Source organism: Ruditapes philippinarum, unplaced genomic scaffold, assembly GCF_026571515.1.
Source record: "Ruditapes philippinarum isolate M1 unplaced genomic scaffold, ASM2657151v2 ctg4872_1_1_1_1, whole genome shotgun sequence".
NCBI lineage: Eukaryota > Metazoa > Mollusca > Bivalvia > Venerida > Veneridae > Ruditapes > Ruditapes philippinarum.
In genome coordinates, this window is record NW_026862671.1 from 1 (window position 1) to 12827 (window position 12827).

The window sequence follows — 12827 nt, forward strand, 5'->3', positions numbered from 1 at the left end:
CTTAAGTTTCACTAAAAACTTTACACATGTAATTTCCAAACGAAAAAGAAATCGACAGCTGCGCGCCTGACATTGCCCTTTACAATCGTCATATTGGGTTTCCATATTATACGCAATCACAAGCTCATTTCCGACGACGGCGTCCAGATTTTCAATTGTGTCAAACTCGTTCTGGTAGAATTCACTGCAGTCTGCAACAAATTCAATTATCAAAAATTAAGATCACATAGCAATGTCTGATGAAAACAAGTTACTTAAGAATAGATCGGCTATCTCTCACTTTATTATGCTTAACTCGCCATTTATTTTAAACAACTGTGCCAGTCTGATTAATATAAAAAGTCGATTAAACAGGTTAACGTGACAACAATTGTTTACAAAACACTTGTATGCGCAGTGTATGAGACATATTTGCAAGTGCGTATGCTCACTCATTATTATTATTTTGTAAAATATCAAATGTACATTGTTCACAAGGTAATATTCAAGAACACTTTTATATTTGTGCTTTAAGCTGTGTTCTTTTCAACAGCAAACAACGTACATGTACAATTCTATATAAAAAAAGAAATCATTAAAAGCTGCGAGGAGTTGGTAATGCGTCATATTTCGTTGACATCAATGACGAAAAAAAAAAAGTCAAATTATTTCAGCGCATAGCAACAATAATATTTAAAAAAAAAACAGAATTTAAATCTTCCGCCGTTATTGGCGACGCCGGTGAGCGGCGTCGTCTTATATGGAATACTTTTTATTTTGGCCTATGGAAGGAGCTGTTATTATTAGCAGTTAATTTCATGTTGTGTTAATTATATCTATTTTGATTCGTAAAAATCAAGTAAACAAATATGTTGTTATATTTGTATTTAATAACTTTATATAAAAAGCATGTGCATTGTGATATTATTTTCACGAAATTGCAGGCTCAGATTAAACAGCTTGTCCCTTTGTTTTATTGACAAATACTAAAACCCGGATTTCGAATATCGTTGTGGTCTACATTGATGCTCATTCATTTATTATATTTTCAAAACTTTCCTACAAGAAGAAAGTTCACCTGCAAATGAGTATGTAGGATAGGTAATGGACTGTTGTAAACGATTATCCTATTGATTTTATCCATATTACGTTTATCTGTTGAACAGAATGGCTGTTTTTACAAAGTGTACCAGTATCCGGATGTTGACAGCTATCCGATTTTCTGCAATTACTGCTGTCACATGGCCATCTACTTTTTATGAATACTTTACCATTAATTTGCATAGCATAATTAAAATGAGCCTGCAACATTTATTTAATTTTGATGTTTAGGGTGTTCTTTTGTGTGTTTCATGTTTTCTTTATTTCAAGGGAAGTTAACTTCATGTTTACTAAATTATTTGTTCTTTTCTGTCTATCTTAGGTATTGATTACAATTTTTGTTTTATAAAATTTACCAGTTGTAAGGTCATCAAAAGCATAGATGCCCTGATGAGTGAATATTGATATATATATACTTTTACTGGCTTTATATACCCAATATTTCATATTTATTTAATAGAAACTTGGAATTATTAATGTTATGTGCATACATTTATATCTTAGTATATTGGTATGATGAGACTTATAATATTTCTGAATTTAAAGAGTTGCAGTTATGTCATTATTATTAAAGAGATGAGACTTTCATTTAAAGTTATAAATGATAATACATGTATTGATTGAAAATGTCCTGAAACTTGGATCAAGCAATATAATTGATAAAGCCTCAAAAAATCATGTTCTGAATAGTTATTCTAATTTTTTTCTAACATGTGCATAGTTTGAAAAGGACAGCTTCTGCCTTATCTATTTGTAATGGAGGGACACCGGTCTCAATCTCCAGGTCTCCTGAGTCAACCCCACAACAGACTTTTCATAGAGTAGATTGATACTTGTCCTTGAATAAATTTGTACACTAAATGTTATAGTGGGTGATTTGTGCCACATGAAAACCAACAAAGTACAAAAAGTAACCGGGCGCCAGATGAAAACATGAAAATACAATCTACCACAAAGTGGTTCGTTTGTTGCATTTTCATGTTTTTGCCCGGTGCCCTTGATGTAAAATACAAATCAGCCTTCATAAAATTTCTTATCATAGATATTGTACATGTATTAGCACAGTTATATTTCTCTTTCAAATTGACCTGTTATAAATAATGGCACAACCAATAACTGTCTTAGCCCTTTTTAGTAAAAATAATTATTACAATAATAATTATATAAATTGTTATTTTAATTAAGACTATGAGTATGTAAGGTTTTTTTTTTCTTATTTATTAATTAAGAATTAATTAATTATCTGTTAATTTAAAAATCTAAATATCTGTCACGGTTTAGAACTGTTCACTATTTAGGGGAGAAAATGTGTAAGCGACCAGATAGCTCAATCGCTACAGCCGCGGTACATTATTCTGTGGGTCACAGGTTTGAGTTCTGGTCAAGCTGAAAGTTTTTCTCATCCTGTTACTGCAAATAACCATGAGTTTAATTCACTATGCTCTGTAAACATCAGAAATTCAAGTACATGAATCAATATAGTGGGGAAAAAGGTTTTAGGTTTAGAACTGTTTCATTATTAAAGAGAAAATGTGTAGCCGGCCGGATAGCTCAGTTGGTCTTCTGAAAGTCATGGGTTCGAGTCATGATCAGGCAGTTTCAGTCAGGGTTTAGAAGTGGTTTTTCAACTGACACATGTTTGATTCATTTAATAGATTGCATTTAATTTGAAATGGACAAAGGCAGTTTTGCTTGATACTTTTAAATCTACAAAAAGCATTTGGTACAGTTGATCACACTAAACTGCACATGAAGAAGTTCTTTTTTCTTCTTCTTCATCTCTTCAAGCATCTGCCATATGTAATTGACATTCTTGCATGGTTCAAGTCTTATCTATGATAGCAGCTGGTGAATGTGGCTGGTACTCCTTCTCTCTGAATACCTATGGTGTCCCCCTGATGTTCATTTTAGGTCCTCTTTTATGTATGACATGTCTGCAACCCTAAGCAATAAGCTTTTATTATATGCACAGGCACAAGTATCAGACCTGGGAAGAAAAAATATTACCAGATTGATAAAAAAACCTGTGTTCATCTTAAAAGTGTCACAAACCAAAAAAAATGTAAATGATGACCCCCTTTAAAAACATACTTTAAGTTAATAGTATATTTTTAAAGGGGGTCATTATTTACATTTTTTTTTGGTTTTTGACACTTTTAAGATGAACACAGATTTTTTATTAATCTGTTAATCTGGTCATATTTTTTCTTCCCAGGTGTGATACTTGTGCCTGTCATTATATGATGATGACTCAGGTATCCTTGTATCTGGTAAAGTAAATCTTAAGATTGGTTTATTGACTATAAGTTGCCTTTGCATCTTGGCAAGACAGAGTCTATTCTTTTTGGTTTAAGTTTCAACATAAACTGGGCCAAGCCTCCAGGTCACATGAAATGGTACTGCTATAAAGTACACATCTTTTGTTAAGTATTTAGGTGCAAACCTGGATCAAATTCTTTTGGCGTCGCCCTTTGATGCTTTGCATCAATGCTTTTCTTGTTAGAGCCTGAATCGCTAGTGAATTTATATAACGCACGAGTCATTACAGTCCCTGTCCAAAAACATTTTGAAATAAATTTATTGGAAGTTAAAAAGATAAATAAATAAATGAATAAATGCTCACCTTTATAGAGCGCCCAATTGTCAACGCCACAATCTTGAAAGTTAAAGCAAAACACACATTTTAACACACCATGTTGTTTATTTGATTTGCCAATTTTGAAAATTAGATTATTTAATCAATTAGTCAATCAGTCTGTTATCTTAATAGTCAGTCAACGTTCATTCATTCATTAATTAATTCATTCATTCATTCATTCATTCATTCATTCAATAGTTCATTCATTTAATCAACCAACAATTAATCGTTCATTCATTCAATCAACCATTCATTCATTCATTCATTCATTCATTCATTCATTCATTCAATCAATCAATCTATCAATCAAATTCTATATCATTTTATCATTGATTCAATTTTTTTATTCATTCAATCAAACACTAAATCAACGTTTCAGTTCTATTTATTTTATTTGTTCAATCAAACATTCAATCATTTATTCATTCGTTCATCAAATCACTCAATTATTCATTCATTTAGTCATTCTTTTAGAAACTCGTAAAACTGTTAATTTTGAATGTTAGAAATTACCGCTAGATTCAGGTGCACATTCACAATAATCGCCATAGTAGCCGGCCGAGTTTGAGCAATTGCACGCCGCACTGTTACCGACCCTGTAGCACTCGTCCCTGTGGTTGCATGCGCCTGAAATAAGTAACACACACAATATCTTTAACGGACTTGCCCATCTTTCATTTTTTAACAAAACCATTCATTATTCTAGGGGGCAAAATAAAAATATGTATTGATAGTATATCGAACAGTGCTGACCATGATAGCAGATAGCATGTACATGCCTGAAGATCTTGGTATGCACTGGTCTTATGTGTGTACCAGCTAGCGTGCTAAAGCAATAACTGAATTCTGTACTTGAGCATACACATTTTTGTTAAGTTAGGTTCAACGCAAAAAGAGATGCAGAGATTACAAAGATGTGTCAGAAAAGTATCCTTCTATGGGATGCGTAAAATTATGTGAATCGTGCAAAATTTAATTCATATCGAACGTTTATATTTTTAGATATATAAGTTGGTGACGGGATATACGGGAGAATATAGCCTGAATGACATAGTTATGACCCGAGGCGCTACATGCATATGTACTTACAATATAAGCATATTTTGGCGCCCGTAGGTCCTAAACAATATTTTGCTCCGGGACACTGAAAAATAAATTATTCATTTAAACAATATAACTATTATTGTTATCATAATTAATCATTATCATAATATTATATTTTTATTATCATTATTTTATTATTATTATTATTATTATTTCATTATTATAATTATTATAATTATTATTATTATTTTACTTTTATTATTTTTATTATTATTTTTGGTTTATACAAAATTTATTTTAGTTCGATTGTGTAGGAAGCTATAACCTTATAGACACACTTTCGAATCCGTTCAAGAAACCAACCAGTACTGAGCAATGAGTGTTAAGGAAACAACGACTTGCCCCTGACGGGATTTGAACCTATGCGGCTAGCGATCATGAGATTACTAGTCCGAAGCGTTAACCACTCGGCCATGCCGCCACTTTATTATTATTATCATTATTATCAACAGTTTCAATATCACCATCATTATCGTCATGGTCATCGTCACTGTCATTATAATCATTAAAACAATCATCATCATAATCATGAACATCATTATCATCATCAATACAATCATCGTCAACTTCAACATCCTCCTCATCATCATTATTATAATCATCATCATAATGATCGCAATTATCATCATTATTATCATCATCATCATCATTTTCCTCATTATCATTATCATCATCATCATCATTACAATCATCGTTATCTTCATCATCATCGTCAGCAGCTACAGAAACATTTAAAGTCAGTATTTTGATGCTGAAATGTTTTCATGATTGAATGGACTGTTCCAAATCCAAAACCGAGGACAAATCTTTAGCACAAATTAGCAGGTTTCGGGCTAAATTATCATGAATTTTATAATAATAAAAAACTTACGTCAGAATCCAAAGTACAGGCTTGTAGATTTGGACATTCTGCGTTTGATTGTTGTATGAAAACAACCGAGACTAGAAATAGCTGGAAGAAAAGATAATGAAGTGAATGTGACATTGTAATTTTGTTTAAATATAAATTATCTATTTATATCATGTTACAATACAATTACAACATACAGAATTTTTTTACAATATCATGATAAAGTGGATTGAACTGAAACCTTAAAGCTAAATGATGCACTTTTCCAAGATAAAAATAATGAAATACTTAGTTTTAAACAACACAGAATTGTTTTTCCAATGGAAATAAAAGCTGAAAGCCGCTTCAAGAACACCATTCATTATGACTTCCCGTCTATACATTTCATTTGCCGGTATTTTGTTTATCAATCAAACTGTGTTTTTCTCATCAAGATCGTTATTATTTTTACATATAATATAGTTGCCATACAGTGTTCGTTATTTTGCTTGTTTATGTGCTCATTGACTTAAAAATGAATTTATTGAATGGAATGGAAAAAAGGTCACTGTCTGCTTACACCATGCAACTTATCTAAAACAAATTAACTTCTCAATACACGAGCCTACCGACTTACTAACCCACAAAACCAAAACCAACAGAACTAGTCATCCATTAATCGAGTAAAAAATCTACCGTTTAACAAGCCTTCGAATTAACCAGTTCACTAACCAGCAAACAAACCTACAATCCAGTTCAATAACTAATGATCAAACTAACTAACAAATTTAACCAACGAAAATAAATAATAAAACAGTTCCTCTTCAAAGTGACCAGCAGGTAAACCTCACAACCATATAATAATAAGCCAATCAAATTTTCGGGCCATCAAGCAACTTTGATTATCATTGTTATCTTTGTCTCTTTTATAATAAGTAAATAAAAAATTCAGTATAATCATCATCATCATCATCATTATCATCATCACATGACATTTATATTCATAATTGTTTCAATAACAAATAAACATATATTTTCAAAACAAAACAAATATTAAAACTGTTACTTACTATTGCCAAGACATGAAGATCGAGCTTGTGTATGCTAAGCATATCTTATATTTTATGCAACCTTTCCTGAAAGACTTCCTACAGGAGAATGATCATGTTAAATGTTAAAATAGAAAGCTACATGCCGATACACAATGACATATGTTACATGATTTTAATTATCTTCTCACTTCAAACAGTTTCTCATATAATTTCCTAACTGACAACTTTTAATTACAAAAAAAAATGTTCTAAAAATCCATCATTGAGTGTCAAACAAAGTCTAGGTACCGTGATTGAATTTAATAACATATTTCTAGCATGAATATCTAACAGAACAGAACAGAACAGATATTAGCACGTATACATAATCGATATCAAAATAAAGATACAAAAATAGACACGTCAATTTTATTGTTGGTTTTGAATGCATTTGCAGGTAGGGCTGGTCGTCATCATCAACAACAACAACAACAACAACCACAAATAAAGTTTAATAAGCGCCGATCTATAATGTTATCTAAATTCCCGTAAAAGATGAATAGTTAGAACATTAACGCTTTTTATCAATAATAACGTTTTTATCGGATGTTTGGGGGCATCCGTGGCCGAGTGGTTAAGGTCGAACTTCGAACTACTTGCCCCTCACCATTGAGGGTTCGAAAACCGACATGGACTTTGGATTCTTTCATATGAGGAAGCTATCCAGCTAGGTGGTTCTATTCAGGTGCCCGTTCGTGCACGCAAAGTCACCTGAAGTCTTCTTTCACCAGTTAAACTGGAACGTCGCCACATGACCTGTACTGAACAAACAAACAAATCCGCAGTTTGACGGAAAGGGCCAAGAAGTTGCAATGGATTTAAAATTATGCCCGCGATTATTCAACAGTCAAATAACGTAAATAAAAAACTACTAAGTTCAAATCAACAAGATAGCAAATTTTTGAACACGCCTTTCATGCGATTGTTGATAAAGTGGTGCAAATTCTTGTTAATGTGGGGCGAGTAGTTACGGAACGGAGCGAATATTGGGTGGGTGTGCGGGATCCTGGGATCCGGAAATTATTTGAATGCGATCGAATGCACATGTATTATATTTTCATGATTGATGATAAGCTGTATATGCTTAAGTAAAAATAAATATTTTGTTCTATTCTTTTCTATAAGGAAAAATAATAAACTAATTACTGTACACAGTATTGTGTTGATATTTGTGGTATTAATGGTGATGAAACGTAAAATATTTGATTATATCGAAAGTAGATTTAAACGTAAGATAGAGTTATACTTGAAATGCGGGAATAACAATACATGCACTTACAAAAGATTTATCCTTTAAAATAAGTTTGTTTTATACACGATATAGCTTAGCTTCAGCTAATGTTTTTTATATATAATATCATTTATTTTTAATTAAGATCATAACATATCATGCCTAACAAAGTTAATGATAGACAACCTTTTGAAACATGTCGCAGATGGTGATGGTCTATTTCTGGAATCTCTCTATTTCAAAAACTACCCCGGCTATTCTTAACATTATATGACAGTAGGTAATTAGCGGGATCTCTATATATCTAATACGATTCAATTTTTCTTACCATTTAATGACAAAATGTATCATTTATTTTAAATACTAAAACAAAATATTTCATTTCATAAAGTATTTCGCTATGACCGTCATGTCTTAAGTTGTTTTGTACAAATACTTTAGGTCGGGTATCTCATGTACGCGAAAACCATTAAAGGAACTCCACTGAGGTTTATAAGCCTAAAACATAGTATTTTATTTTTTTCACATAGATAAACATGAGCACTTTAAACAGAAATATAAATAAAATGTAACTAGGAAATATACAAGAAATACATTGAAAATCATATGTTTGTGCTATTCTCAGTCCGATTTTAGTGAAAAGCGTTTAAACGCTTTTCCATTTTGGGTCATTTTTCACTATTATAAAAATTATTCTGGAAAAACGGAGCGAGCTATTGGTCTGAAATTTTGCACATAAGTTATCAGTATAGATCTACATCAAATGTAGTAATAATCTCAAAAAAAAATATTTCCAGTCCCGTCATGTCAAAAAAACCTCAGTGGAGTCCCTTTAAGTAACTTCAATAGAAAAAGTCTATTTTCTAATTTCCTGAAAAATTCTTACGTACCGAAACACATTTGTTACAGTATCAAATTGCAGGACTTAGATGTAATCGATAATTTATTAATGATACCTATGGCAGGTGGTCAATTCCCTATATATTACTATAATACAATCCCAGATCCCGACTTTTCTTCAAGCAATCCTGATTGGGCGACTCGTTTTAATTTCATATTTAGTTGTAATGTAGAACCTTACACGATAAAGATATCTGTACAATAGATCCGGATGTACTAACATGCTTCGCTAATGAAAGGATAAGTTTCACCTTTTCACCTTTGGTATATACAACCCCACGGTGATAGGCCTTCTAAAGGGTTGTCATTCCTGAGGTGTTATCACCGTGGCTGCGTTGCCGAAGGCTATCACAGTGGGTATTCTTGTGATAAAGACAATCTAAAAGGCCATGGGCTGGGTCAGTCTTATTGCATTCAAAGAGGCTCTCAACATGGGTTAACACAAGTTATATATCCGGGAGATTTCCGCGTAGCAGCGTCGTATTTTATAACCGGCTTTCTATTCCTTCTATATATATATAAAGTTTAAAAAAAATTGTACTAAACACGATTCGTTTTTGTACAACTTTGGAGGGTCTTAATTGCACAATATGAGGACGAAAGCAGTAACACAAACATTATGTCCGAGAGATTGCCGTGTGGCATGGTCGTTTTTTGGACCGGCAATTTGTTCTTTCTGTATATAAATCTCGTAAAAAAACACCATATTCTAGAGGCAACTGTTAAACACCATTAATTTTGTCTGATTCTTTTGCAGATTCGTTTTTGTGCAACTTTGGAAGGTCTTCTTTGCACAATATGAGAACCAAAACCCTAACACAAGCTATATGTCCGAAAGTTTTCTGCGTGGCATGGTCGTTTTTTGGACCGGCGCTTTGTTCTTTCTTTATATCAATCTCGTAAAAAACACCATTTTCTAGAGCAAATAGATAAAGCACCATTTGTCTGATTCTTTTCGTGGCTTGGTCGGTTTTTTGCCCGGCAATTTGCTGTTTTCTCTATAACCGTAGATTGGTTGAAATTTTCAAAAGCAACGTCATAGACACGTCAACGCCCTTCTTTAATTTCGTTTTTCATAATTTTGATCCATCACAACATTATAAGAAAGTTATTAAGTGGTGTGTGACAAAAACACGCTTTAGAGCACGTTCTTACATGAATTGACGGCATGCACAAACATTAAAATGAATGATACGTACTTAAAGGAGAAGAAAAGTAATGATCAAGTAGATTGTATTAATTTAGAGGATCGTCCTCACAGCAATATAAGGCTACAACCTCTGACGACACAGGGAAAAGGATAGCAAGAGGGCCGCTTAACATTGTCGCTTTTTGGAACGTCGATTAGTTCTTTCAATAGATAAAGTCATCGAAATTTGGTAAAAAATCTAACTTTCTATAGCGAACTTTAATACACCATTTGTCTGACTCCACTGAAGATTCAGTTTTTTCCCCTTAGTTTAGAATGTCACCGTGGGTGAATTCGCAATAAGAAACCATTCAAAAGGCCTATCACCGTGGGTCGTGTAAGCTTAAGTGCATTGTCTGTCACTGCGGATATGATTGCAATAAGGACATACTACCGTGGGTTGGGTCAGCCTTACTTCATTCCTTGAGACTAGCACCGTTGGTGAATTCGCTAGAAGAACCCTCTACAAGGCATGTCCCCGTGGGTCGTGTGATTTTAACTGCACTCCCTAAGGTTTTCAATGTGGGAATGTTTGCAACAAGAATCCTCTAAAAGGCCTATCACCGTGGATTCAGCCAGCCTTACTGAATTTCTTGAGGCGATAAGAACCGTTTAAACGGCCTGTAATCGTGAATTGCGTCAGCCTTGCAGCATCCCCTGAGGCTATATACCTTGGATGAATTCGCTGTGAGTCTTCTCCAAAAGGCCTATTACCGTTGGTCGTCTGTGTTTTACTGCATTGTCTGACCCTATCTCTGTGGGAATGAATTCTTGCGCTAAGAACCCTATAAAAGGCCTATCGCCGCGGGTTATGTCAGCGATACTGCAATTCCTGGGGCTATCACCGTGGGTCAACTTGCAGTAAGAACTCGCTGGAAGGCATTTCACCAGGAGTTATGTGTGTTTAACTGTATTGCATGGTGCTTTACCCGTTTGTCACTTTGCGATAAGAACTCTCTAGAAGGCCTATCACTGCGGGTTGTGTGAGTCTAACTTTATTTTCTGATGCTATCACCGTGGGTTAATGATTGATATAAACCCTCTCAAGCTTGGGTCTATCACCGTGGGTTGTGTGTGTTTTACTGCATTGCCTTAGGCTATCACCGTGGGTCAAATTGCGATAAGAACCCTTTAAAAGCAATATCCCCGTGGGTTGTGTGTGTTTTACTGCATTACCTTGGGCTATTACCTTAGGTCAACTTGCGGTAAAAACTCTGTGATAGGCTAATCGCATTGGGTTGACGTGTCACCGTTAAAGCATTAATTGTTTGAGGCTATCACAGTGTGTCAAATTGCGATAAAACCCTTGAGTAATGAAAGCTCTACTCCGTTGCCTGAGGCTAGCACCGTGTGTCACTTTGCGAAAAGAACTTTATAGAAGGCCTATCATCGCGGGGTGATTTAGCTTAACTTCATTTTCTGAAGTTATCATCGTGTTGTTTTAACTTTAGTACATTGACTGAGGCTATCAACGTGAGTCAACTTGCGACAAGAGGCATCTAAAGGGATTATGACCGCGCGTTGTGTCACTTTTACTGCATTGTCTGAGGCTATCAGCTTAATTAGATCAGTTTGCGGTAAGAGCCCTCTAAAAGTCCTATCACCGCTATCACTCTCTAAAAGGTGAATCACCGTGGGTAACGTCAGCCTTGCTAGTTAAGGGCCTTTCTCCGGGGGTTGGTTCAGCCTTACTGCATTACTGGTAATTTGTGAGTTTATAAAGATGTCAGTCCTGTGATCAGCATAATATTTCAATGAAAATGGTTGGGGGTGGGGGTAATCCTCTTTGAAGTCATTTTGCCAAATTTAGTTAACCTCCCCTTTATGACAAGCTCATTTATTTTATTTGTCAGCCATTTCGTTCTGCTAGAAATATCATCTCTTTATCATAAAACTCAATTTTAGATAAGGATAAGGGGCCATTAATGATTTCACATGTAATGTATATGGAAAAATCAATATGTGAATCTGACGGGTCTCCCTAATTACCGACAAGAACCGTCATGAACCGACAAGAACGGTATCCACTATTTGTTGATGTAATATGTAGTTATGTTAAGTTCTACCAAAGACTGCTAAGTGGAAATGTTAGCAAATTACTATCTGCTGCCTTTAGTGAAAGTCAAACATTATTTACGGATAAAAAAGTTTGCTGGGTTTCTTGTGTACAACATTGTTTTAAGCATTTAGGTATATTTGATGCTGGTTTAACCAATAAGAACTTAGTAAATGTTGTTAAACTCAAGTTAGTGAAAATGTACCAAACCAACTGGTGTTTGAATATCTCAGGTACTGAAGGGAAACTTAGAACATACTCTTTGTTTAAACAAAGGTTTTGTAGAGAAGTGTACTTTAGACATATTAAGAACAAAGATATAAGAACTTTCTTCACCAAGTTTAGAGTAAGTGCACACAGATTGAATATAGAAACAGGCAGATATAAAAAGATCCCAGTAAATCAAAGGTATTGTAACTGTTGCTCTTCCAATCTTGTAGAAGATGAAATTCATTTTTCCATGTGTTGTACAAAATTTGATAGTAATAGAGAACTACTATTTAGACAAATTGAAATATTAAATAAGAACTTTTATATGATGAATAATAAGCAGAAATTTGTTTGGTTAATGTCCTCGGAAGACCCTAGAATCTTGAATGTCTTTTCTAAATACTTACTCGAAATTTATAATAAAAGAAATCTTATGTTAGGTAGTACTATTAATATTAGTAATAAAAATTTGTCAGACCATTGAATGTATATGATTGTA

At 33.8% G+C, this 12827-nt stretch overlaps 1 protein-coding gene across 1 annotated transcript; it reads right to left on the minus strand.

Moving 5' to 3' along the window:
- Window positions 1-49: 49 nt before the first annotated feature.
- On the minus strand, window positions 50-6868 carry LOC132719846 (uncharacterized; the record flags this gene model as incomplete). The annotated part of the gene is given in 6 exon segments (XM_060703779.1): window positions 50-191; window positions 3704-3736; window positions 4232-4345; window positions 4808-4862; window positions 5694-5774; window positions 6722-6868. Coding segments are annotated over 6 exon segments (467 nt in total), but the record flags the coding sequence as incomplete, so codon positions are not given.
- Between the last annotated feature and the right edge of the window lie 5959 nt (window positions 6869-12827).